This window comes from Rattus norvegicus, chromosome 15 (assembly GCF_036323735.1).
Source record: "Rattus norvegicus strain BN/NHsdMcwi chromosome 15, GRCr8, whole genome shotgun sequence".
Taxonomy (NCBI): Eukaryota; Metazoa; Chordata; class Mammalia; order Rodentia; family Muridae; genus Rattus; species Rattus norvegicus.
The window spans coordinates 43,664,048-43,690,419 of NC_086033.1; the positions used below are offsets into that span (position 1 = coordinate 43,664,048).

Here is a 26,372-nt window from a genome sequence, read left to right on the forward strand (position 1 = left end):
GCGCGCGCACGTGCCGCGCATGCGCGCTGTGCCCAATCCTCTAGCCTGATTCTAGTCGTGCAGCGCTGACCGGCTTCGTTGTTCTCAGCCTGGCATTCTAGGTGGTAGTGACGCCTTGAGCGTCGGCTTAGTGGTTCCCAGCGCTGGAGGCATTCATCTGACATGTGCCCGTTCCTCCTTGCAAAGCCCTCCCAAGCTAAGCCCTCTGTGCGAGTCCGCCAACACCTGCTCTGAGAGCCAGTGTGCCAACCTCGGACCCGCGTTGGGGAGTAGTGCCGCGCACAGGTAGCAAGGGACACCCGGCCTGTTGCAACGCTGCACTCTGACCGGCGAAGCAGGTGCACGCTTTGCGTTCTCTCCAGGGAGACCTTACTATAAACAGATGGAGCTTGTGCTCACTGGCGGCATGCCTCATCATCTTCTTAGAAGATTCCCCAACCCCTTTGCTACATACACAACTTGAGGAACTGAAAGGTTCTTTAGAGGTCATCTAAATACATTTTTCCCCAATAGGGGAGAAGAACGCTCAGAAAGGTTGGATGTCTTACTTAAAGTCACACAGCATTTTTTTTTTTTGGTTCTTTTTTTTTTTTCAGAGCTGGGGACCGAACCCAGGGCCTTGCGCTTCCTAGGCAAGCGCTCTACCACTGAGCTAAATCCCCAACCCCGTCACACAGCATTTTAATGGAAGAGTCTGGATTCAATTCATCGTGATTGCATTTCTCTTTGTTACAGCACTTTACCTATCTTTCTTTATGTCCATCTTCAACTTAGAGTCCAGGTTATTATTTGGTTTTCTTGGTAGTTCACAGGACTTATAGCAGCATTGGCCCTGTTGTGTACTTGACACTACTGAGCCTTATGTCTATAAATGACTAAGGTGATATCATATGGGGTGGAGAGATACACTTCTGTTGGTAAAGCACTTGCTATACAAGCAGGAGAACCAGAGTTACATTCCCAGAACCCACAAAAAAATCAGTTCTAATAGCGGGCACTTGTGATCCCAGTGCGGGGAAGTGGAGCCAGGGTGATTCCTGAGGCTAGCTTCTCAGTTAGTCTAGCCCATTAAATGAATCCCCAGGCCGGTGAGAAATGTCTCAAAAAAACTAGGTGGAGAACAACCAACTAACACACCTTTGGTTTACCTGGGGCCTATAGGTACACAAAGAGAGAGAGAAAGACAGAGAGAGGCAGAGAGGCAGAGACAAAGACAGATAGAGACACACACAGAGAGAAAGACAGAAAGACATATATAATAATTTTTAAAAGGTTCTCAAATATGTAGCAAATACTGAAAAATCTTGTGCTTGGGTCACTCTTAAATCAGAATTAATAGAATTGATAAGCCAACATGATAAATAAAATCTGAAACAACAATTTCCTTATTGACACATGTGCAACAACATTTTTAGGACAATAATTGATTCCTAGGGCCATTCCAGGCAAGTCAGCATACCCCAGGAACCCAGTGGTGTCTCCTGACGAGAGTAAATAAAGAGGCAGGTGGTAGATGGGGACGGAGGAGAAACTTTGTGATAGCTTTATGTATTGCTAGATCCCCATAACTAAAGCACCGGAAATGTGCCTGCCAAGAGCCTTCTCACTCAGTGTATATATCAGGCTATTAAAACAGACACAGGCCATGCCACTGCTCATATCAGCAGATGGGAATGACACAAGCACAATTACAAATATATCAACATTGCCAAGTCACAGAAAAGGAAACTACTATATGTAAGTGGTGGCGCATCTTTAAAACCTGGCAAGAATACATCGCTAGCGAGAGGGAACATATATCTAATGAAACTGTCAAAAAAAAAGGGGGGGAACAAGAAGGCTGTGCACAAATGGTTTTCTAGACAAGGACAATGGGATCTGTGTGCAGAAAGGGCTACGTCTTGTAAACACACACACACATACACACACAGAGAGAGAGAGAGAGAGAGAGAGAGAGAGAGAGAGAGACAGAGACAGAGACAGAGACAGAGACAGAGAGACAGAGAGAGAGACAGAAAGAGAGAGAGGGAGGGAGGGAGAGAAGCATCATATAATGGAAACATCTTAACATCCCTGTGGAGAGACAAGTATTTGTTATAAATGTCTCTAAGCTTTTCTTATGTGTGGTCTGTTCCACACAGAAGTAATGTCAAAGTATCCCAAGACACTGGGCTATGTGTGCCTGTTCCCTAAGAATACAGTGGGAATGGGGTGACTCACAAGGAACACAGTGGGAAAGAGGTGACTCATTCCCCTTTGGGGGAGCAGGCAGTCAGTTGGAGGAGCTGTAGGACATGAGAAGACCCAGAAGGTGCTGTGAAGAGCAGAGACAAAAGGCATCTTCTATGAGGAATGGAAACATTCAAATCCCACGGGGATAACTCCAGATGCTTTCTGTGTCCCATCTCCCTTTGCTTCTATGTTGTAACCACTAATAGAAAGCTTTTAACAAGCGGGAACTTCACAGAGAGACTCGGCCACCTAGGCATTGTTAAAACTGGTCCCTTTCTGGATGAACCCGTTTTTTGAAACCATAAATGTTAACTGGTAATGCATGGTAATTTAGTATGACATCTTTACCTCCCTCCCCCAGGCCACCCCCTCACATCCCCAAAGGCTTTGTTTATTCATTTACATACAAGCTGGTCATTTGGAAAAACCACTAAGTTGGAATCCAGACAACCTAGGTTCTCATTTCAGCTTGGCCACTTACCGATCCATTGTTAACTTAGGAAAAGCGCCAACCTCCATGAGATCCACTGTCCCCTTTCCATTCAAACGGGAGATATGCTATTTAAGAAATATGAAACATAAGGCTGGCAAGATGACTCATAGGTAAAGGTATTTGGTGGCAAGCCTTATCACCTAAGTTTGAGCCCTGGACCTGGACATATGTGATGCAGAGCATTGGCTCCTGAAAGTTGTTTTCTGATCTCCTCTATATGTGGCACATACAGGCCAATACTCCAAACATAGATACACACAGGCAAATAAACGTAAGTTTAAAACTACACTATTAAAAAATAAAATGAAACATTTAGGATCTGTAGGACTGCTTAAGATGGAGATGTCCATTGTTTTAGCAAACAAAGAGAGTATTTTATTTTAGTTTGGGTTAAGTTTTGGTTTGCGGCTTCTTATCAAAACCACTTTGCACTGTGGATGCAGGCATGGGATTTTGAACTTCTTGGAATTCTCCAGATTTTGCTATTATCACAGCTACTAGACCCCTGGGCTTAATAATGTTGGTTATTTGCACATTGCACTGTTCAGTTTCTCTCATTAGATTTCTTATGTTTCAGACAGGGTTTTGGTGTTCAGGCTAGTCTCCAACTCCCTTTGTAGAGCCAAAGCTTTCCAAGGAATCCTGATCCTCTTGCTTCCACCTCCGGAGTGCTAGGATTGCAGCCTTGACCCACCATGCCCGCCTTCAGATTTCTTTTTTCTTTTTTTAATCTTCTCATTCTCTGGTTCTCACTACAAGGAGGGTGCTCGATACACTTAGCTAATTAAATGGGACTGGGTCTTAAAAGTTCGGAGTTATTCTTACAAGGGCGTGCCATCTGCTGGTTCCCTGGCGTATCTGTCACTAGGCTTGGAGCTGTTCCCCCACGACCTCCCTTTTCCTCTGCAGGTGCTTTTTTCCCTATCCAACCGTAGCCAATTTTTATTTCCTCCAACCCTCTTCCACAGTCTGGGCAGTCTTAAAACCTGGCACAATGGAGTTTGCGTTTCGGAGCTCCGGAGTGACCAGAGCAACATAACTGAGCATGCTCAGTCGCGAAGAGCTGTTTTGGAACACAAACACAGCGAGCCTTGAAGGAAGATTTTTCAAGGCTGCTGGTTTCAGGATTGGATACTACTTCCTCCAAGAATTCTATCAAGATGTTACAGCTCCTCCTACTCACCCGACCGCCACACTTTCTCCTTTTATCTCTGTGCCCAGTTTTGGAGCCAGCCTTCCTTAGATGCCCTGGCCAATCAAGAGGCCACACATTGTTGCCTAAGAGACCCCGGATGCCAGCGACAGGATTTATAGGTGGCGATTGGACTGCTGGAAGCGGTGAGGTGGGGGCTGAAAGGAGTCAAGGAAAGCTGTCCTAATGCAACGATAGCAACCCCAGAACCAGAGGCTTGAAGAAGGAGGCCAGCTGCTGAGGTGAGCAGTGCTTAGAGCAGGAAAAAGATGGAGATTCTGAGAGAGCTCCCCAGCTCCCCAAAAGCTTGCCGGGGCTCCTGGGGATTAAAATGTGCTGCAGTCTCAATGGCTGCTTCACACCACTGAAATTAACAACCAACAACTACTTGCAGGTCAAGCAGTAGCTTTAAAAACCATGCGTTACAGTGCTTATTTAGGTTTTAAATGTTTGAATATAGGGTGAATTCGCATTTAAACCTACCCGCCCTCTATTTCTGATACCGGGTGAGATTCCCTTTGTCTGGTGTACTGTGGGTGAATTGTATGTTAGCAGAGAAACTCAATCCTAGTCTTTGTTGTAACCTCCAAATAAAACTCTGACAACCCTGAGTATTTCCTCTGTGACAGGATCATCATGTTCTGAGTTTCAGTGTACAGTCCCACAAGGTTTAATCCTCAAGTTTCTACCATGACATTTTTCCTTCCATCGAATAACATTTATTGAGCAACTACTATGTATGACTGTGATTGGAATTTAAATGAGCAGTGCCAGAACACAGGAGCCCCAAAGCTTCAGGGTCTCATGCCACCATCCTTACCGAGATCTGTACAGAGTACAGGAAAAGGGGTGGGGAGGGCTGAAATAGTTATATTGAGTTGACCCAGACTTCACGTTGAGGAATCAGAATTCCAGTCCTTAGTGAGATGAGAAGGTTTTGAGTTGAAAAGTGACTTCACAGACTGATCATTTAGAAACAAACAAAACAACTGGGAGTGGCAGCACAGACACTGGGAGAGGTAGGTGTATCTTTGTTAGTTCAAAGCCAGCCTAGTCTACATAGCAAGTTCCAGGCCAAACAGGGATATGAGGCAGACTCTGTCCCAAAACAAAAACAAAATCGAGACAGAGGAAACAAACCTTAGGGCTTTGAATATCGAACCCTTGGTAGAATGTTTGTCCAGCACACATGAAGCCCAAGCCCAACTCTGCAGAAATCAGGTGTCGAACAGCTGCAATCGAGAACTTGTGAGACACAGGCAAGAGGGTCAGAAGTTTAGGTTGTCCTTGACTACATAAGTAGGTCTGGGATAGATCCTTAGTAAAATTATTGTGTAATGGGGATGGCGTGAACCACGGCTCAGAAGGTTTAGAAGGCCAAATCGGAAATATGTGACGATTGAGACCCCTGCTTGGCTGTTGAACCTGAGTCTGGAACCATGTTGAAGACCCTGGGCCTTCTTTCTACAGTTGTATCCCAAGGAACATGAAACACAGTGACAGGCAGCCATAAAGGAAAGGAAGCCATAAGTACCTGCAGCTCGTATCTGAGGACAAGGATGAGACAATAGTTGTTGTCTTGGTAGACAAGGTACCATTATTTCTAGTGTGTGTGTTGTGTGAAAATGTCTGTGTTTCAAATAGTAGCCAGTGGTCTGTTTGTGAACTTGTGTGTGCATACAAACTATGGACGCTGTTCATCTTCTGGGATTGAGGGAGGAGGGAAAAACCGGAGAAAGGATGATTACGGGAGAAAAACTGTAAAAGGGATGATTACGTAAGACAGGTAAGACATCCCCACTGTCACGCTTCTTTATGAGTGACACCAAGAGCGCTGCCTCCTGGCTAAGCCCACCTTCTGGAAACCACAGCTGCTTCGAAGGAAACCTAATCTAAAGTGGTTTTCAGACCCAAGGAGCCAGGAGCAAGAAAACAGCGGGCACAGACCCTTAGGGCGCCTTTGAGGAAAGCTGCTTTGGCTTCATTCAGAAATGGAATACACAAATGGCTTTCCAAACACACTGGGAAACAAGGGAGCATCTCAGTGTAATGCAGAAGTTTTTAACCTGAGGGAAGCAGAATTTTAGTTTCCTGTGTATTTTTCTAGGAAGAGATGCATAGCTTTTGTCCCAGAGTCTTTACGACTCTCAAAGATTTTTTTAAACTAGATACCGTCTTAAAAGAAGAAGGGGGCTGGGCGCAGTGGCAAACTCCAGTAATCACAGCACAAGGAAGATTGAGGTGGTGGGATCTTGAGTTTGAGGGCAGCCTGGACTACGCTAAGGCCTTGTCTCAAAATAAAAATAATAAAAACAACAGGCAGTATACAATTTTACCTGGGCAAGATATGAACTTGGTGGCATAGCTTTGTATCTGTAGTTTGGCTGCTCTCACCTGTGTGTGTATCCCTGGCTGCTAATTAATGGTGCTGCAATGAAACCATTTCCTGTGCCTTTTGTAACCTAGCCAAAAACATGGTGACTTAGATAAACATTAGGAGCTGAGAAACTCCCAAAGGCTAATCTGAGCCCCTTCATACCAGGACATTGGTAGCAGGAAGAAACTGTGGAAGGTGTTGACTATTGAACACTTCTCAACACTGTTCATGTAGAGAGTCGTCTCAGCCAGTTCTACTTGTGTGTGTAAACCCATCTTCAGAGAGGAGAGAGGGTGGAAACACTGAGGCAGGTACTGGTACTACTGTCCATTGTAAAATATCCCATCATGGTCCCCCAAAGTACAGGTTTTGGGCATTCTATATCTGATAAGTTCTAACAAAGACTGAAGGAGGTTACTAGTTACTCAGGCCATCCTCCCTTCAGCCACTATTGCAAGACTTTTCCTCTCTCACTACCTCCCAAGCATCATCTTCGAGATACACATACATAAGATTTTTTTAAAAAAACTGCACAAAATGGAGCTGGAGAGATGGCTCAGAAGTTAGGGTGTTTGTTGTTCTTGTAGAGGACCCAGGTTCAATTCCCAGCATCCACATGATGGTGCACAACCATCTATGGCTCCAGTTCCAGAGGACCCGATGCCCTGTTCTGAATTCATCAGGCACCAAACACGCATGAGGTACACATACATACATGCAGACAAAACATGCACACACAAAAATAAATACATTTAAGAAATTTTTAAAGGAATAGAAGAGAACTAGTATTTTTTTTAAAAACTGCACAGGGTTGGGGATTTAGCTCAGTGGTAGAGCGCTTGCCTAGCAAGCACAAGGCCCTGGGGTTTGGTCTCCAGCTCCGAAAAAAAGAAAAAAAAAAAAAACAGTTGCAAAACTAGACACAGCATCTAGCCAATAAATGCAGAAGAGGAAAGGGTGTGTAGCTCCTGGGGGGCAGCATTGCAGTCTGCTCAGGTGACTAATGCAGAAAAGGATAAGCCATGGTCCGTCCATCACCCACCGCCTGTCGTCATGAGAGGGCTAATGATGGCCCCCAAAGGAAGACAGAAAGCAACAACTAGACACCTCTAAAATCAGCCAACCAACCTACACCATTTTCTTATGGAAATTAAGCTACCTTGATCAAAAGTAGGCAGATTGTATACAAGATCATCTAAACTGGCAGAATTCTCCCCAATAAGCATGTCTGTCCATCTCCAAAGCCATGGCCTTGACCACTACATGTCTGCTCCTTGAGTATGTCTTAGGCTGACTCTCAGAGGAGAAGAGTTAATGACACAAAGACAAAAAGTAGATGTTTGTTTTGAGACAGGATCTTACTGTATAGCCAGGGCTGGCCTCGAAATCTCTGTGAAGACCAATATGACCTTAAATTCAAAGAGGCTCACCTACCTCTGACTCTCAAATGTTGGGGTGAAGGGTGTTATGTTGCACTGTGACCCTCACAATTTGAAGCACTTCTCTTTCTGGCCAGCAAACTATATTCTGAGCTAAGGATGCCTCTGAGCTTCCCCTGTGAGCCTGTGGTTCCATTCCTCTTCCTCTCACGGTGATCCTGGATAGGCTGTGTAACCTCAGTAAGCCTCACTTTCTCTCGTGGTCTAAGGAACTGAACCACAGCCTTACCACCAGCTCATTGCACACCTGTGCTGATCAGACATCTAAAGTCTTTGACATAAACAAAGCCCTCAGTAAATAATCTACCCACCCGTACCTTCCCTCAACATACAAAAACAAACAAAAACCCCATTAACTTTATTTGGTTCTCAGAAGATTCAATGATTCATTTCTCCCGATAGGTGTAGTCTTTCTTATGGAAAAACACCAGTTCATTTCATGATGGCATTTGCACCTCCCAAAAGCATCGATGGCCCAAAAATGCAGACAAAGATGAGTACCTGGACACCTCTAAATCATCAGCTTCTGAACGACCAGGTAAGTGGCCAGAGGTACTTTATCATTTGGGTCCATGGGGGGGCGAAAAAAGTAAAATTCTGATCATCAGAATATGAGCAAGAATTGTTTAAGATGGCACCAATCTATGAACAAAAGACAAAAGGTTTATTTAAAAACAACAACTTTATTTGTATCTTTGCTATGTAGACAAGATTGAAAATAGATCAGAGTCCTGCCCAAGGGAAACGTTGTCATTCTTTCCCACACTGGATCCTTACTGGATCTCCTTGGAGCCAACAGAATTTGGGGAGGGGAGGAAAGATGTCCAGAAGGGATTTTTCCCGCCCCGCCCGAATCCCCCAGTTTCTGGATAAAACTGAGGTCACTTAATGAATACATTTCAGCCAAGTACTCACAAGACTGATGTTCTCCCAAGAAGTCTTCCCAGCTGACTTCTGGTGAGACACATGTAAAATACCCCTGATAAAGGATTGAAGCATGTGGCTGGGGGAGGGGGTGAGAATGGCAGCCCTCTAGGGTATTCTATCCCTGCTTCTAGGAACTGCAGAACTCTGATCAGTCCCTGAACCCCAGGACCACACCTACCTGGCAATAAAACAACCAGTTTCAGTGTCTAAAACCAACCTCACTATCTTCCTCCAGGTGGAAAGCCCCACTTCGTACCATCACGAGGTGCTTTATCATTTGGGTCCATGTTAGGAGCATCTATCTGCAGCCCTTTGCCTTCATGTCCCATGTTCTCTCAGTCTGTGAGTCTTCTTTCTAGATCTCATCTGCCCAGCTGCATGTTCTCAGTTCACAGCCGTACCACCACCCCTTGCCAGGCACCGTACAGAAAATCTCCCCTTTCCCTGTCAGGTGTGGGACCATAATTTACAGTGAGCCTGTTGCTGGTGGAACCAACGACAGTACTATTCCGTCACAGTAAAGTACACGAGAATCTGGGCAGGGACCTAGAACTTCCCCTCACAGCAGAGCTGTCGGGGTGAGCATTCTGCATCAAGCCTAACCACTGGTTCTCCTGGTCAGTCTTGACCCGCTGAGTGACACATATCACCCAGATGAATGCCCAACACAGGATGGGTTTCCTGGCCGCTGAAGACTGGTGAGCACAGGGAACCCTACCACTCACAGTGAGCGTCAAACGCAAACTCCTCTTCCCTCTAGGCTGCCTTCCTGCATTGGAACTTGGGAAACAGGTCCCAGAATTCTCAGGGCCGTGGCTTCTCAGCATGCCCAGACTCTTAGAATCCAGAAATTCGTGGAGGAACATCCATCTGTACACCGTTCCCAACATGTTCTCTGGGTCTGAGACTCTTCTCTAGTTCTAGTCAGCCCAGCTCCATGTTCTCGGTTCACATCCTCACCACCACCTTTTGCCGGGCACAGTCCCATAACATCCTGGATCTTATCATCGCCTCTAACCCATTCTAGTAAGGCTCCAGAAAGATCTTTCTGAAGTACCAATCTTACTAGGTGAAGCTGAAAATGGAGTCTACTCCAAAGAGCATGTTCCAACCCCGCCACACATACACATCCTCAAGGTCCCTTCAGACCCTGGCACCCAGCTAACCTCCCAGACCCCTGCTGCTACTCCCTAGCAGCTGAGGCCAGCCAGGTGAAGTTCACAGCGCCACAGCTCCTGCCCATCACCTGTGAGTCACTTCACTATCCCCTCAGCAGCACCACCACTTCCTGTCTCCTTTTCTCTCTCAGTGTTGTTGCTGGCTTTCCCATTCAGCTTTAGCCCATCAAGACTAACATACTCTTCTCCAAGTCTCTCAGAATACACAAGTCTGGATGTGGCTTCCAGAACACAAGTCCAGTCATCCCACCATTCTCTGTGTGTGTGTGTGTGTGTGTGTGTGTGTGTGTGTGTGTGTGTGTAAGTACACATGTGCATGCATGGGTATGGTGACCAAGGGACAACTTCAGCTCTTATGCCTCAGGTGTGATCTACCTAGATTTTTGAGACAGGGTCTCTCATGTGCTTGCATCTCACCAAACAGGCGCTGTGGGCTATCCAGTGAGCTCCAGGGATCTGCTTGTCTCTGATTCTCCAGCACTGACGCACCACAACCCTTGGTGTTTTAGTGGGAGTTCTGGGGGATGTAATTGAGGTCCTTGTATTTGGCAAGTATGTCACCTACTGGGCCCAATCATTGACTTTTATCTTTGGGCCTTCCAGCTCCTTCCTTGGCTGGAGGTGGACTGTTGTTGCTGTAATCCTAAGTATTGATCCCCTTTGCAAAGCTCATAGTCAAACCTGGCTCATCTTAGAACTAGAAACGTTCTCCTACTCTGATGTGCTACAGGAGTAAGAGGTGTGTGTGTGTGTGTGTGTGTGTGTGTGTGTGTGTGTGTGTGTGTGTGTGTTTAAGAGACTGGAATCCTGAGAAATAAAGTGGGGAGAAGCTATAAAAGAAAAAGATGCAGAAATGACATAAGGGGTTGGTGGAAGAAAGGAGGACTCAGGAACAAAAGGACAGGCAGAGGCAGATGGAGCCTGGCCTTACAGCGACAAAGGAACGTATGGAAATCTTTTCCTTTCAGCACAACAACTATTTCTTGAGCACCTGTTGTGATGCTCACAGCTCCCCAACAGTTTATATAACAGCTTATTCCTCTAACTTCAGTGTCAGATTTGGAAATCTGTTTTCCTTCATTGAATTGTGAAGGTTTTGCACATGTGTGAGAAAGTGACTTGAGTTGAAATACAAAGTTGTTTAATGTCTCGATTTTCAGGAAATTTCCAAGAACAGTCATGATCAATTTGGCCACTGTGAAAAAAAAACAACAAAACAAACAAACAAACAAAAAATAATAAAACATTATCTTAAGCTAGACATGGTGGCACATGCCTTTAATCCCAGATCTCAGAGGCAGGAGGATGTCTGTGAGTTCAAGGTCACCCTGGTATACAGAGTGAGTTCCAGGCCAGCTAAGGCTGCATACAAGTCTCTGTTCCCTTTTTTTTTTTTTTTTTTTCCTTCTACTTGGTGGCTGGGGAAATGGCGCCACAGTTAAGAGCACATTAGAGCTTCAGGAGTTAACCCTAAAGAAGGGGGGAGAAGGTGTCATGGCTATTCTTGGTTGTCAGTTTGACTACATCTGGAATTAACTAAAACCCAAGTGGCTGGGAACACCCATGAAGGATTGTTTCTTCAGTCATTGGAAGTGGGAAGATTTCCCTTTAATCCAGGCTGCACCTTCTGGTGGCAGCCAGAATAACAAAGGGAACAGAGCAGAAGGAAGCTTGCTCTCTGCCTGCTTGCTCTCAATGGCAAGTCTGTTCCTTCACTGGCAATAGAGCCTACTTCTTCAAGACCAGCTGAGACAGACATCCAGCCTCACAGACTGAACAACTCCTGGATTCTTGGATCTTCCTTTCCTGGACAGCCATGGCTGGGCTAGCTGGACCATAGCCTGTAAGCAATTCTAATAAATACCATATAGGTGTGTAAGTTTTGTTCCTCTAGAGAACTCTGACTAAGGTATAGGTTTGTGGCAAAGGATGACTGCAGTGCAATCCCTATGACATCTCTACTGGCCCCACAGGGTACCAGTTGTTAGGTTTCCTCAGAGACATCTCATAACTCAGCAAGGAGGCCTGGCCTTTGGAGTTTACACTACCCTTCAGTGGCCAGCTGCTCTCCCCTCCAAGGTCATGACCTTGGCCTAAGGCAGCTCCTGAACTCCTGGCTGTCAACCAGCTGCCTCCCAATGGATACTAAATACATCCCCCAGTTCTAGAAAGGATCAATACAACATAGCAAACGTGGCATGACTTTTATCTTTGTTCTTTAATGGTTTTTGTCACATCTAATGATAATTTTTAGAGAAAATACTCACCATTCATAACTCCCAGATGCAAAAATATCATTTAGTTAGCTTCTTGTTTCAAATGAATTTTAGAAAACGTATATATACCATCATGAAATCCTTTGTAAAAATATGTATTTTACTTTTAGTGTGTGTGTGTGTGTGTGTGTGTGTGTGTGTGTGTGTGTGTGTGAGAGAGAGAGAGAGAGAGAGAGAGAGAGCTTATGAAGACCAGAAGAGGTCAGATTCCCTGGAGCTGGAGTTACAGACAGTTGTGCCCTACCCTACTTGAGTGTGGAAACTGAACCCTAGATTCCCTGCAAGAGCTGCACATGATCTTAACTACTGTGCCCCCTCTCTACAGCACCTATTCTCCTCTTTTGGGACAAGGTATCATGTAGGCCCAACTGGCCTTGAACTCATTATGCTGCCATAAATAACCTTGTACTTCTAAGCCTCCTGAATTTACCCTCCTAGTCTAAGAGCTCTGAGCACCGTGTATGAGGAGCTGGAGGTTGAGCCCAGGGCAAGCATCATGCACGCTAAGTAATGAGTCCACCAACTGAGCTACATCTCTACTCCTTCATTTTGTTTTTAACTTTTGTCTTCCCTCTGTTCTGTAGTAAAATGTGAAGTACATAATAACCAACTCGGGCTAAAAATAAGAGACTCGGGGTTTTAACTTCACAGCAGGTTTTCAGCAGAGAGACTGAATTCAAATTTAGATAACTTAAAAAAAAAAAAAGCATCGTCAAGGTAGGCAAATGCAGCAGATTACAGAGCAATTTGGGCCCCAAGGATTCCTAGGGGAGAGTGTTGTAATAGTACCTGTCCTGCCAGCCAGTGTTGTAATTAGAAGGCTCGCCTTCCCCTACACGCAAAGTTAGCCATGGGCAGGATGGGCAGGGTAATTGCCTCGACGCTAGCGATTATTTCTCTCTTGTATTTGCATCCCAAAACATCATGTTGCTCGCCTTAAATATATATAATTTTAAAACATGAAAAGTGCACATTCCCACTTCTTTGGGGCCATGGAATCATGCACCACACCGTGCCTGAGAAAAGCGTGTCCTGGGAGACAGCGCCTCTGTTGCCATCCATCGATCATAATTTAGGATTTCCAAAATAGCTCCCTCCTCTGCCGTAATGATGTCACACAAGGAAATATGTAATTTCAATGTCAACAGACTAAAATAACCAACCAAGGGATTTTGACTTAACAGCAGGTTGTGAGTAAACTGTGATATAAACAGACTGCAGCCGTCTGTGAGAGAAGAGCCATTTTAATATTTGCCATTTCAAAGAGATAGTCTGTTTTCCAGCTTCTTAAAAAGGAAGACCCTGACTGCACATCTTCGGCATAAAAATTCACTGTAATTCAGGGCACATAAGAGTACAAATCCAGCTGAGGACTGATGACTACAGAACGATTTGCCAAAATTATTTATTTAAATATAAACAGGCAGGTCTGGAGTGTGTGATCCTCCTGCATCAGCCTCCTGAGTAGCTGGATGGCAAGCCTACACCACCAGGTCTGGCTTAGTCAGACATTGTGTTTGTTGTAGCCTGCTGCGTGACAGAACCCACTGCCCACATCATTCCTTTTCTGATAACTTTCTGTGGACTGTCTTCCCCTCGAATACCGGTGCCCTTGGTTACCATGAACCATACCCATGGAGACCACCATGTGGTTATGATGTCAAGACCCAGTCTTCTTCCCACTGCCAGGTAGCACACTGGCAGAAGTTCCTTAAGAATTTAGGGCTGCAGGCTTGGTGGTATTCACCTCTAATCTCAGCACTCAGGGAGCTGAGTTAGGAGAAGGATCAGTTCCAGGCCATCTGGGCTACACGATAAGTACCAAGCAGTCAGGATGGAAAGACCAGGGCAGAGTTAAGCTGAACAGGAGTTTGATACCAGGGTCCTTTTCCTCCTTTCCTTTTTCCTCCCCTTCCTTCCTTCCTTCCTTCCTTCCTTCCTTCCTTCTTTTCTTCCTTCCTTCCTTTCTTCTTTCCTTCCTCCCCTTCCTTCTTTCCTTCCTTCCCTCCTTCCTTCCTTCCTTCCTTCCTTTTTTGCTTGTTTTTGTCTTTGGTCTCATGTAAGCCAGGCTAGCCTTAAACTGTGTAGTAGAGGATATATTTGCATACATCCTCCTATCTCTGCTTTCTAAGTGTTGGGAGTTCAGGTGTGTGCCACCACGCTTGGCCTTTGGTCTTTTGTTATCCCGCTTGTGCCTCAAACTTACTGTTTTTCTGCTTCTGTCTCCTGAGTGTGGGGACTTCAGTCCTGCACCACGGTAGTGGTTAGAATAGGCTTGGCCCCCATAGACTCCTGTATTTGAATCTTTGGCCCACAGGAAGTGACACCATTAGGAAGTGTGTCCTTGCTGGAATAGGTGTGGCTTTGTGGGAGATAGTGTGTCACTATGTAGGTGGGCTTTGAGATCCTGTGCTCAGGCTTCCCCCAGTGCGGAAGAGTCCCTCCATTGGTTCCCTGCAGAAGCCAGTCTTCCTCGCTGCCTTCAGATCAAGATTTAGAACTCTCAACTCCCCCAGCACCATATCTGCCTGGATGCTGCCATCCTTCCTTCCATGATGATAATGGACTGAACTTCTGAACCTGTAAGCCAGCGCCAATTAAATGTTGTCTCTTCTAAGCGTTGCCTTGGTCATGGTGTCTGTTCACAGCAGTAAAACCCTAATCTAGACAACCATGCTAGACCCAATGACTTGTTATGTTTTTAAAAATCTGGACAAAGCAACTTTCATGGAAGTCCACATGTAGTATCTAAACTAAGGAAATTGAACAAAAATCTCTTTAGGGTTTTTTATTTAATATTTTTATGTATGTGTATATGTGTGCATGAGTATGTTCACATGAGTGCAGTGCCTACAGAGTCCAGCAGGGGGTGTCAGATCACCTGGAATTGGAGTTACAGGTTGATATAAGTGTCCTAATGCTCTTAACCCCTGGGCCATCTCTCCAGCTCCTCCTTAGGATTTCTTTCAGCCCTGAGCTCCTCTGACTTCAAAAACCTTTTCATTATTGTTGCTTGACCAGAAGTGTCATAGAGAATCGATAACGGAACCTGTTCTTGCTGGTTCCAGGGAACATGTAAGAGAAAGAGGTCTCAGGTATATGGGAAGGTAAAATGAACAAGAGCTACGAGAGGCAAAACCAGACACTGTCAACCTGGCATGGTGGTACATGTCTCTAACTCCAGAACACAGGAGGCAGAGGCAAGAGGATCTCTGTGAGTTTGAGGCCAGCCTGGTCTGCATAGTGAATTCTAGGTTAGCCAGGACTACATAGAGAGACCCTGTCTCAAAAAAATTAACAACAACAACAAAAACAAACAAACAAACAAAAAACCCCAGACACTCTTTAGTCCCTGTGGAGCTTGAGTAGAGCAGAAAGGGAGGGGCCCTGTGCATCCAATTGCATTGGCGCTGGTGGCTTGGCTTGGGAGGAGGTATTGGAGGAGAAAGAGCTCCAGAAACATTTGGATCCAGATTTAGTTTTCTCTTTTCTGTGTTTTCTACTTTCTCTTCAATTTGATGCATAATCCTGAGTTTATCTGTTGCCATTACTATAGGGCCATAACATTTCAGTGGCGTGAGTGGGGCAGGAGGATGCAAGCGTCATTTTCCTTCTTTAGTATGGAAAAAGCTTCTGCATGAGATAGATGGGATTCCTCGCACAGGAGAGTGTGAGGACCTCTCATGGCTCTTGTTGAAGCCGGTATTCCAGCCCCCATTTCAATATGCCTTCGGCAACTGGAGTGTAAGTGATGAGAAAGAAAGGAAAAGATGAGCCTCTGGCAGCATGAAGCCAGCTTCTCAACCTCCACAGCCAGGAGGGTGCAAGGTCTGCATAGCCTCGCCTTCCCTTGTCCCTGCAGAGCTGCACGAGAGCTGTGACACTGATCCCCACTTGAAAGCTGACAGAGGGGATCTGTGTTGGCGCTGCAGAGATAGTCACATATGTTCATTATCCTCTCCTCCTCCTCTCTTCATAACCCTTCATCTGCCAAATATACCCACGTTGGCCTTCTCTTCACTTGCTCAAATCCACATATGCTCTGGGGCTCAGAAAAACACCAACATGTACATTAGCTAACACTATATTGCAACACCCAGAAGGCCATCAGTTCTTACCATGACATGCTATACCAGCACTCTGCTTGAGTGTGTCAAATGAGGCAGACATGGTTTTTGTCCAATATAATGTATAAGAACAGATCTGTGCAGATACAAAGTTGCAAGCCCAGAGGTACACATACAGAAATGACTAATTCTATAATTAGTAAGGCCTTGGATGTTTGTGTGTATCAGTATACACTGAGGGGCAAAAGCCAAAAGCAGAGCTGGAAAGATGCTCGGTCAGTAAACTGCTTGCTTAGCAAGCATGAGGACCTGAGCTCGATGCCCAGAACCTGCAAAAAAGCTCAACCCAGTGGCATGCATTTGTATCTCAGTGTCTGGGAGGCAGAGACAAGGGGATACCTAGGGTTTGCTGGCCAGCCAGGTCAGCCAGCCTAGCCAAATTGATGAGTTCAGATTCAGTGAGAGGCTCTGTCTCAAAAAATAAGTTGGGAGAGATTATGGAAGATAACTGATATTGTTGATCTCTGGCCTCTACACCCATGCCCCCCCCACACACACACGGGGGGCGGGGGGGCTGCTCATTCATGTATTTTATACATTCTTGTGTGATTAACATTGAAAATTTCCAGGATCTCCATTTTCTTGCTTATCGGTGTTAGTTTATGACCCTTCAAATTTGAGACTTGAATATTCTTTACAATTCCTTCTCTTTCACATTTCACTTCTCCTAAAGAACAATGTCCCCGTGAGTCATCATGGTGGTACATAATTGTAACCCCAGCACTTGGGAGACAGCAGCAGGAAAATCAAGTCCATTGGGCTTGCTTGGGCTATTAGTGAATTCCAGGCCAACCTGGACTACAGAGTCTAAGACACTGTCCAGAAGTAAAAAATAAAAAGAACAGAAGGAGGATAAGAAGAAAGAAGAGAGGTAGATTACTTCTTTCATATGAATTATTCCATATGCAAAAACTAAAAAGAGAAAGAGGCCTCATTTGGGTTAAAAGTAAGCAAAGTGGGCTGGTAGTGTAGTTCAGCAGTAGAGTGCTTGCCCAGGATGCACAGAGTCCTGGGTTTAATCCCAGCAGTGCATAAACCAGGCATGTAATCCAAGCCCTTTGGAAGAAGAGACAGGAAGACCGGAAGTTCAAGGTCATCCTTGGCTTACGTAGAGAGTTCAAGTCATTTAATAAATAAGTAAAATTCCCTCTGGAGTGCAATGTGTCTCTCCCTACTCAGTTGGGATCATGAATACTTACTCACGGACCCTTTAGTGATGTCGTCTAGAATGAATGTCTTGAACCACATGCACAAATGACCCTACTTTCTTTTATTTGCTATAGGTGTTTGAAGAACGAAGAGCGCTGCTTGGAAAATGGGTAATGAATTTAAAATATTACAAGGCTGGGGATATCTGGGCCTCAGAGCACTTGTCTAATATGTGCAAGGCCTTGGGTTCAGTCCTCAGTACTACGAGAGAGACAGAGAGACAGAGAGAGAGAGAGACAGAGAGAGAGAGAGACAGAGAGAGACAGAGACAGAGAGAGTGAGAGTGTTTCTGTATTGTGGCATATTATCTGTTTTAGTCTATCCAAGGAACTATCAGGCCAAGGCTATTCAGCTAGTCATTCTTTTTTTTTTTTTAATTCTGGAGTTTGAAAGTCTCAAGATTAACATGCTAGTGATGAGTGTCTGGTGAGAGCAGCATCCTAAAATGGTGGAAAGGGGAAAGGGTTCTTTGGGATCTGGTTTGATCCTGTTGAGGGCTCCGCCTCCCAGAGGTCCTACCTATGCCCCACTCCACCCCCACCTCCCCATCCCTCACTCTGAAGGTTAGAATTTCATGTTGTTTTAGTTTCTTGTTTAAATTTATTTTACACATATGAGTGTTTTGCCCACATGTGTATATATGTACCATTTGGGTCCCCGATGCCCATGGAGGCCAGAAAAGGGCATTGTATCCTCTGAAACTGGAGTTTAAAATGGTTGTGAGCCACCATGTAGGTGCTGGGACAAAATCTGGGTCTGCTAAATCGTTTCTGTAGCCCTCACTGTTGTTGTCTGAGTCAGGGTCTCACTCTGTAGCTCCTGGCTGGCCTGGCGCTCACTGGGTAAGAACATACTGACCTCAAATTTATATACCTTCAGGAATCTTACTATCTCAGCTCTATAAATCTCAGATTATAGGAGTGGCTATTCCCCCTAGATGAGGTTAAGGGGAGTCTTGTAGAAGAGTTGAGATACCTGAGGAGGATGGGGGTTCTATAGGAAGACCAACAGAGTTGACTAACCTGGACTCTTGAGGTCTCCCAGACACTGAACCACCAACCAAAGAGTGAACATGGGCTGCACCTGGGCTCCCCACACACATGTAGCAGATGTGCAGCTTGGTCTTCATTCAGGCCCCAACTACTGGAGCAGGGGCTGTCCTGAACCTGCTGTCTGCCTTTGGATCCTGTTCCCTTGGCTGGGCCACCTTGTCTGGCCTTGGTGGCAGGAGAGTGTGCCTGATCCTACAATGTCTTAGTGTGTTGGGATGTGGAGTGGAGAGCGAGGAGGTGTGGGGTGGGAGGTTGCCCTGGGGAGAGCCTCCCCCTTCTTATAGGAGAGGGGAAGTGGGGGATAGACTGAGAACGACGACTGAAAGGAGAGGGTGTCTGGCTTTGGTATGAATAAATTAATTAATGAATGAACAAAAGATTTCAACATATGAATGCTCCAGAACATAAACATTAAGGCTGTAGCATTATCCTGGCGCCTATGGAATGCATACCTTAGGCAATGCTGGCCCTTTCCTGGGAAGCATGACTGATGATTTCCATTTAGATTCTACCTGGAAAACAGAACTCATCTCCTGTTTTAATGGCCATAATTTAATCAAAAGGAATGTTGAACAAATATCGAAAACAAAGACTCAGGAAGGGATTGATGACGGTCCGTGGAGACGGAACTGGGCTAATGCCAATGTTCCTTGTACTTTGGAAGGAAGGGCTCCAACCCAGCCGGAATCCACACCCCTGAGGAATAAAGTAGGCATCTCACAGCCAGTTGAGTCTGATATCCAAGGAAGCATGATGATTCTGGGTTGTCTGAGGAAAAGCTGGAGCCAGGGATCAAGGCAAAGGTAGTTCTGACATGAACAGGAGGCAACACAGAGAGGAATATGTCTCTTCTTCCTCAGTTTCTCCCTTAGTGCCTTCCTCTTCACAGGCAGCATTTAGCAGAGAGCTAACTGGTATGGGCTTGGATCTAAGAGATGGTGTCTTAGTAACCATTGGGTTCTCAGCATCCAGGCAGCACCCTTCTGTATACACTGAACCGCCACATGAGAACACTAATGGCTTCACACTTTCGCTTAACAAGACACAGCTATCCTTCGTCACCAATGAGCAACTCTCATTTGTTCCTCTAACGAGGAGACAGAGTCCCAAAGGTCATTACCCATGACTGGATAATGTCGAATTATGTGTTTCTGGGCAACAAATTACTTGTTGAATTACTCTACAGTCTCAACTAACTATTTTCCACCACTCAAGAGAATTGAAAACATATGGACATACAAAAACTCACACATTAGTGTTTATAGCAACAGTATTCAAAACAGTCGAAAGCACAGATAATCCACAGGTAAATGAATACACAAAATGTGCTATGCTCATAGGATGAAGTTATTCATCGACAATCTGAAAGTATTTCTGGCGTGTGCTATAATGTGGACAGACTCTGAAGGCATTGTGTGCTAAGTGAAACAAGCCAGGTACAAAGCCAAATATTGTACAGCTCCACTTTATATGAGGTGCTTAGAGTGGGCAAATTCATAAAGCTAGGAAATAGAGTAGAGGGGACCAGGGGTTGGGGAGCTAGTGTTTGATGGGTCTGAGAAAGTTCCAGACACACGTCATACTGATGGTTGCCCTGTAATGTGAGTCTATTTAAATGCCACTCTACACATACATGGTTAACATTGTGAATTTTATATTTATTTTATATTGATTAGGCATGGTTCTAAAAGCCTGTAATCTACCACTTGGGAGGCAGAAGCAAGAGAATCAGAACAAGGCCAGCTTCAGGTTGCATACCAATATCCAGGCTAACCTGAGCTCGTGAGACTCTTGTTTTCACAAACCAATCCCCCCCAGCCCTCAACGTCCCTCCCCCAAAGAAGCTTAAAGTAGAATGTGATGCTTATCTATTCCTTTCCTCAAATTATTTTCTCTTTAATAATGGTAATTTTAATGGCAACTGTTTTAATAATGGGAATTTTTATGGGAATTCAAAAACGTATAAAGTAAGAGTGAAGTTGTTCGCTTCACGGAGGACACTGCTGTGAGAGTCTCACCTACAATCCGAGGAGAGGGTGAGATTGAACTCCAAACACATGGACAATAAGATGGCTTCATGGCTCACGGACTGGGATATTTGCTCACTGAGTCTCTGAAAGGTAGCAGATGACAGATAAAAAATGGGTTTAAGGGACCCTAGAGAACAGGGCACCATGTCTGTTTGTTGTTGTTGTTTTTAATTTGGGGTGGGGATAAAAATGTGCTGAGATTAGACAGTGGTGATGGCTTTGTGATCTCCTGGATATACTAAAATGCAGTCTATTGTACACGTTTTTCCTTTGTGTGTGTGTGTGTGTGTGTGTGTGTGTGTGTGTGCGTGCTGTGTGTGAGATACCTGTATAAGGGCACATATGCCACAATGTTCTTGTGGAGGCCAGAGGACCACTTTGTGGACTCTGTTCTCCTTCTACCTTTGTGTAGATTCCTGAGATTAAACTCAGGTCACCGAATTTGTATGTACATCATGTTCCTTTAGCTGCTAGGCCACCTTACTTTTAAGGCAGGGTCTCTTACTAAGCCTAGAACTCATGAATTCAGCCAGACCCACTGGCCATTGAGCCCCAAGGATTCCCTTGTCTCAGTGTCTCCAACCCTGGGATTGCAGGTGTGTGTCAGCACACCCAGCTTTTACATGGCTGCTGGGATCCAAATTCAGAGCTTTGGTTTGCAAGGCAAGCAAGTGCCTTACCAACTGAGCGCTCTCTCTCTGTCTCTTGCTCTCTCTCTCTCTCTCTCTCTCTCCCTCTCTCCCTCTCCCTCCCTCCTTCTCTCTCTCTCTCTCTCTCTCTCTCTCTCTCTCTCTCTCTCTCTTCCCCTCCCTCCCTTCCTCCTCTCTCTTCTCTCTGCTCTCTCTCTCCCTCCCTCCTCTCTCTCTCTCTCTCTCTCTCTCTCTCTCTCTCTCTCTCTCTCTCTCTCTCCTCTCTGCTCTTTCTCTCTCTCTCGAAAGTCTTAACATTTTTAAATATTTATTTTTAATTATGTGTACATGTGAGGGGCAGGGTATGTGCACTTGAGCGTCAGTACCCAGGGAGTCCAGAAAACCGAGTCAGATCCCTGGAGCTGGAGTTGCAGGTAGTTGTGAACCGTCTGACAAGGGTACTGGGAATCAAACTCAGGTTCTTTGCAAGAACAGTATTCTCTTAACACACCAGCCCCATAAATAATTTCATTTATGCTCATATATGTTCACATAGTTCTGTTTAATATTTTGAATAACGACAAACAAAATAATGAGAAACTGAAGCCGTGTGTGGAAGTGCACTGTGTGGAATTACACTCTAGAAGCTGAGGCAGGAGGATGGTGAATTCATGGGGCCATCTGAGATACACAATGAGACCCTCTCTTTTAAAAAAAAAAAAGGGCTGGAGAGATGGCTCAGTGGTTAAGAGCACTGACTGCTCTTCCAGAGGTCCTGAGTTCAAATCCCAGCAACCACATGGTGGCTCACAACCATCTGTAATGAGATCTGATGCCCTCTTCTGGTGTGTCTGAACAGCTACAGTGTACTTATATATAATAAATAAATAAATAAAAATCTTTTTTTAAAAATCCTCTGTAGGGCTAGGGAGATCACATCAGAAATGTGGGGATGGGAGTTTGGGTCCCCAGAGCTCAGATAAATTCCAGGTAGGTTAGGTACCTGCCTGCAAGTCTAGCCTCTGAGGGGAGAGCCAAGGAGCCCCCGAGTAAGCTGTCTAGAAGGATGACCCTGGCTGTGAATGCTCCTCTGGCGGGCCCCACCTCGATGTATAGAGTACTAGCCAGTGATTCCCAGCATCAATCTTGGACACATACCACACAGGTGGGAAACCTCCCTATGCGTTCCAAGTGCTGGCCGTTCATCTTGAGATTGGTGAACCCTGACAGCCCCAGCTTCAGCAACTTGGAAAAGTAGCATGCAGTTACCAAGTGTACCTCAAAGAACAGGGTCGTCCCAGAGTGAACCCCGATACTGTGTGACAGGAGGCTGTGAGAACAACTCTAATGGCTCCCCAGCCTCACATGCGGGTCCCTCACTTTTGGGCTCCAGGGTTACTGGAGAATTGGTGCAAGAAACAAGCGAGGTTATTAAATTCCTGCGCAGTGAATCTGCATGGGTTTTCTACTTTCCGGTCTGTCCTAACACTCTCTAAACATTTTCCCCTGCCGCTCAGTGTTCTGAGTCAGGCCCCCACCTTGAATTGGTAGGGGTTCAAGGAATGCAGATTCATTTTCTATTAGCTTAAACATACACAATTAGAAAGGAATATCCGGGAGGCAAAAACACCTATCGGAGCCAAATGTAAATTACCCTGGACCTTCTTGATCAGGGAAACAAATGAAGAGCCCGTGTAATTATCTTTTTAATCTCCAGGGAGAGTGTTTCAGTGTTCTCTTTTATAGGTTTTTATGATTCTTATGTTCTTTTATATTCATTTAAAGTCACACTATAATTTGAGTTCATTCTCTTCTGTGGCATTCAGGAAATTTGGTGAGTCTTCCTGGCCCCATTCTCGTCTAGGCACAAACATGACAGCTTGGTGCTTTTAGAGTTTTTTTGTATATCTTTTTTACATTGATTTACCACTTACATATTGTTTTTAATATCGCTATGGCATTTTAGAATAAAATAATTGTCTTTTATATAATTACACACATATATACATACATATGTACATATACATACACACATAGTATATGTATACACACACACATACATACACACATATATGAAATCCTCACTCAATGTCCTACAATGTAGATATAATGACCTCTAATGTATAAATGAGGACAATTTGAATATTACAAACAGTAGAAAATTGGGAGCAAGCCCTTGAGTACTCCTGTACACAATCCAAACTCAGAATGTGTAAGCAAACTTTATGTGAGGTCTGGGAAACTAATCCAAGAGACACTGGTTCTAATAGCTCTGAATCAATGTTTGCATGAAAGTAAAAAAAATGGGACTTTTATAGACAAGTTCTAAAGTCATCACTAGGTGATTTAAATTATTTAAAGAAAGGTTCCTTTGAAATTGGAAAGGAGTGTGAGGGCCAGAAGGGCAAAGTCTAAGTGGTATTTCTCATATCTGTGTACCAAGAAAAGTGAATTTGCATGCTTACTGTGAAGGAAAGTTTTAACTGTCAACTTGCACAAACTAGACTCATTTGAGAAGGGAGTCTCACTTGAGAAACTGAGGCTAGGTTGACCTAAGGGCATGTCTGTGGGGGATTGTCCTATAGGTAGTATCATTTCTTGCACATAAGCATTTGAACTATGTCAGACAGGAAAAAGTTATCTAAGAGCAATCAAAGATAATTCATTTCTCTCTGTTCTATATACACATTTTATTTATTTGTTTGTTTGTTTATTTATTTATTTATTTATTTATACTTTCCTAGGGTCATGTCTGTTACTCTGATAAAACACCTCAACAAAAAGCAGTTAATGGGAGAAAGGGCTCACTTGGGTCCACAGTTCCAATTATAGTCCACCAAAGTAGGGATAGCAAAGCAGTAACCTAAAATAGCTAGTCACATCTGTAGTCAAGAGCAGAGAGAAATAAGTGCATAATGCACATTTGTGCTCAGCTTTGTCTTTGCGTTTGGGGCGTGCAGGATCTCTTGCCTATGGAATGGCACCTCCCATAGTAGGCTGGATCATTCCACAACAATTAACATAATCAAGACAATCTTCCCAAAGGCCAACCTGATCTAGACAATGAGACACCCTGCTCAGGTGGTTCTAGATTGTGTCAGGTTGACACTAACCGTTTCAGATACACTGAAGATATAGGTCAGAAGCACTTCTGCAGCTGCTGTTTAGTCGCGTGCACTGAAAGGTGAGAAAGGAGACACAGGTAATGAAATGTGGAATTCACTGAGCTGAGACAGAAATAAATGCATGCTATGCATTAGCCGTAACTTACTATACTCACTTTCTGTGCCACTCTCTTCCCTATAGTTGAACACAGTACCTATGAGACTCTCTTGTTCTGTTTCCTCAGTTTGACAAATGGACAGACTCTCAAAGGAGAAGAATTCTTACAGGCCTGCTAGAGCGCTGCTCCCTGTCCCAGCAGAAGTTCTGTTGTCGAAAACTGCAGGAAAAAATTCCAGCAGAGGCCCTGGACTTTACTACCAAGCTTCCGAGGGTGTTATCTGTCTACATCTTTTCCTTCCTGGATCCCCGGAGCCTTTGCCGTTGTGCACAGGTAACCGCAGTGGCACTTGGAGGTCAGTTGGGACAGCCTTAGGAAACTCTGAAAGGGAAATAACCTAAAGATGAACCCACATGCCTGTGCATAAAGCCAAGCAATAGATTTTGTTCTGCAGTTTGAATGACCCTTGACCTTTTATTTTTGGTAGGTCTAACTTTGTAGGAGCAAAGGAAAACTACTAGCAGGTGTGTGTGTGTGTGTGTGTGTGTGTGTGTGTGTGTGTGTGTGTGTGTGTGCTCAGCAGGACAGCATTGCCACTTCCCACACAGCTACAATAACACCCTACAGTCAGTGGTTCCTAACCTTCCCAATGCTGTAACTCTTTAAAACAGTTCCTTATGTTGTGGTGATCCCCAACCATAGAATTATTTTCCTTGCTATTTCAATTTGCTACCATTATGAATCATAATGTAAATATCGGTGTGCTCCAATGGCCTTAGGTGACCTCTGTGAAACAGGTCATTTGACTTCCTAAACGGGTCATGACCTACATGCTGCAAACGGCTGCCCCAGACTATGCAGTGCGGGGCACCTGTAAATAGAAAAGCTCAAAAGAGGGTGTTCATGAGATATATACAGAGGATGACAGTGAAAGGTATCTATGCCAAGCTGCATACCTACCTGTGAACTCAGCACTTGGATAGCTAAGGCTAACCATTGTTTGTTCAGGACTACCCTGCCTTGTCTCACCAAAAAAAAAAAAAAAAAAAAATCAGAAAGAAATATAGGTAGATCTGAGTGTGCCCGTATACCTTCAGGGGATTGGGGAAAAAAGGAGGCTAGTATTTCTCATGAGTAATTTTTACTGTATTATACTAAAGGTAAGGGGCTAGAGAGATGGCTCAGCAGTTAGGAGCGCGTGCTGCTCTTGTAGAGGATCCAGGTTCAGTTCTCAGCACCTATATGATAGCTCACAACTGTCTACAATTCTAGCTCCAGGGAATCTGACTCCATATTGTAGACTGTATGCCTATACATACACACAGGCAAATGCTCATACACATAAGAGTAAAAATAAACATTTCAAAAATCATAAAAATCACACTGGACTTAAATTAAGATATAAACCTGTAAAGCAGGTTTGGTGGGGCGTGCCTTAATTCCAGCACACCGCAGGAGAGTCAGAAGTGTTAAGTTACTGAGCTGAGCCTTCAAGGAAAACAACAGATGACAGACATTATCCCACAAAGCAGCTCCAGAAGTGGAGGAAATGAGTTTGGGAACTGAGTAGGCTGCTTTGTTTTCCCAGGTGAGCTGGTACTGGAAGAGCTTGGCTGAGCTGGACCAGCTCTGGATGCTCAAGTGCCTGCGTTTTAACTGGTACATCAGCTTCTCCCCAACGCCCTTTGAGCAGGGTGTCTGGAAAAAGCACTACATTCAGATGGTGAGAGAACTTCACGTCACCAAGCCCAAGGCAAGTTTGAGACAGAAAGCAGCACGCTAAGAAACTGGCAGCCGTAGCAAATACTAGAACTGTGAGTTCGTCGTCCAGCTTGAAATGTAGGAAAGGCCAAAGGACATACCCCGTGAATTTAAGCTTCTCTTCTGAGGCTTCACACACCTCCTCAGGATAGTTATGTTACCAAGAGCTCTTGCCCGATGCCTTCTGATCACAGAGATCTTTAGAAGTGAGGACTTTGGGTACTTCT

At 44.7% G+C, this 26,372-nt stretch overlaps 1 protein-coding gene across 7 annotated transcripts in view; it reads left to right on the forward strand.

The window, feature by feature from the left end:
- Window positions 1-3,159: 3,159 nt before the first annotated feature.
- Window positions 3,160-26,372, forward strand: part of Fbxo16 (F-box protein 16) — a 49,890-nt gene continuing 26,677 nt past the window's right edge. For 2 of the 7 annotated variants that reach the window (XM_063274289.1, XM_039093332.2), the window contains exons 1-6: window positions 3,160-4,159; window positions 5,388-5,508; window positions 8,136-8,271; window positions 17,525-17,560; window positions 24,511-24,717; window positions 25,973-26,137. In XM_063274289.1, the coding sequence (XP_063130359.1) occupies window positions 8,173-8,271; window positions 17,525-17,560; window positions 24,511-24,717; window positions 25,973-26,137 (507 nt within the window). In that variant the 5' untranslated portion in view covers window positions 3,160-4,159; window positions 5,388-5,508; window positions 8,136-8,172. 7 annotated transcript variants of the gene reach the window in all.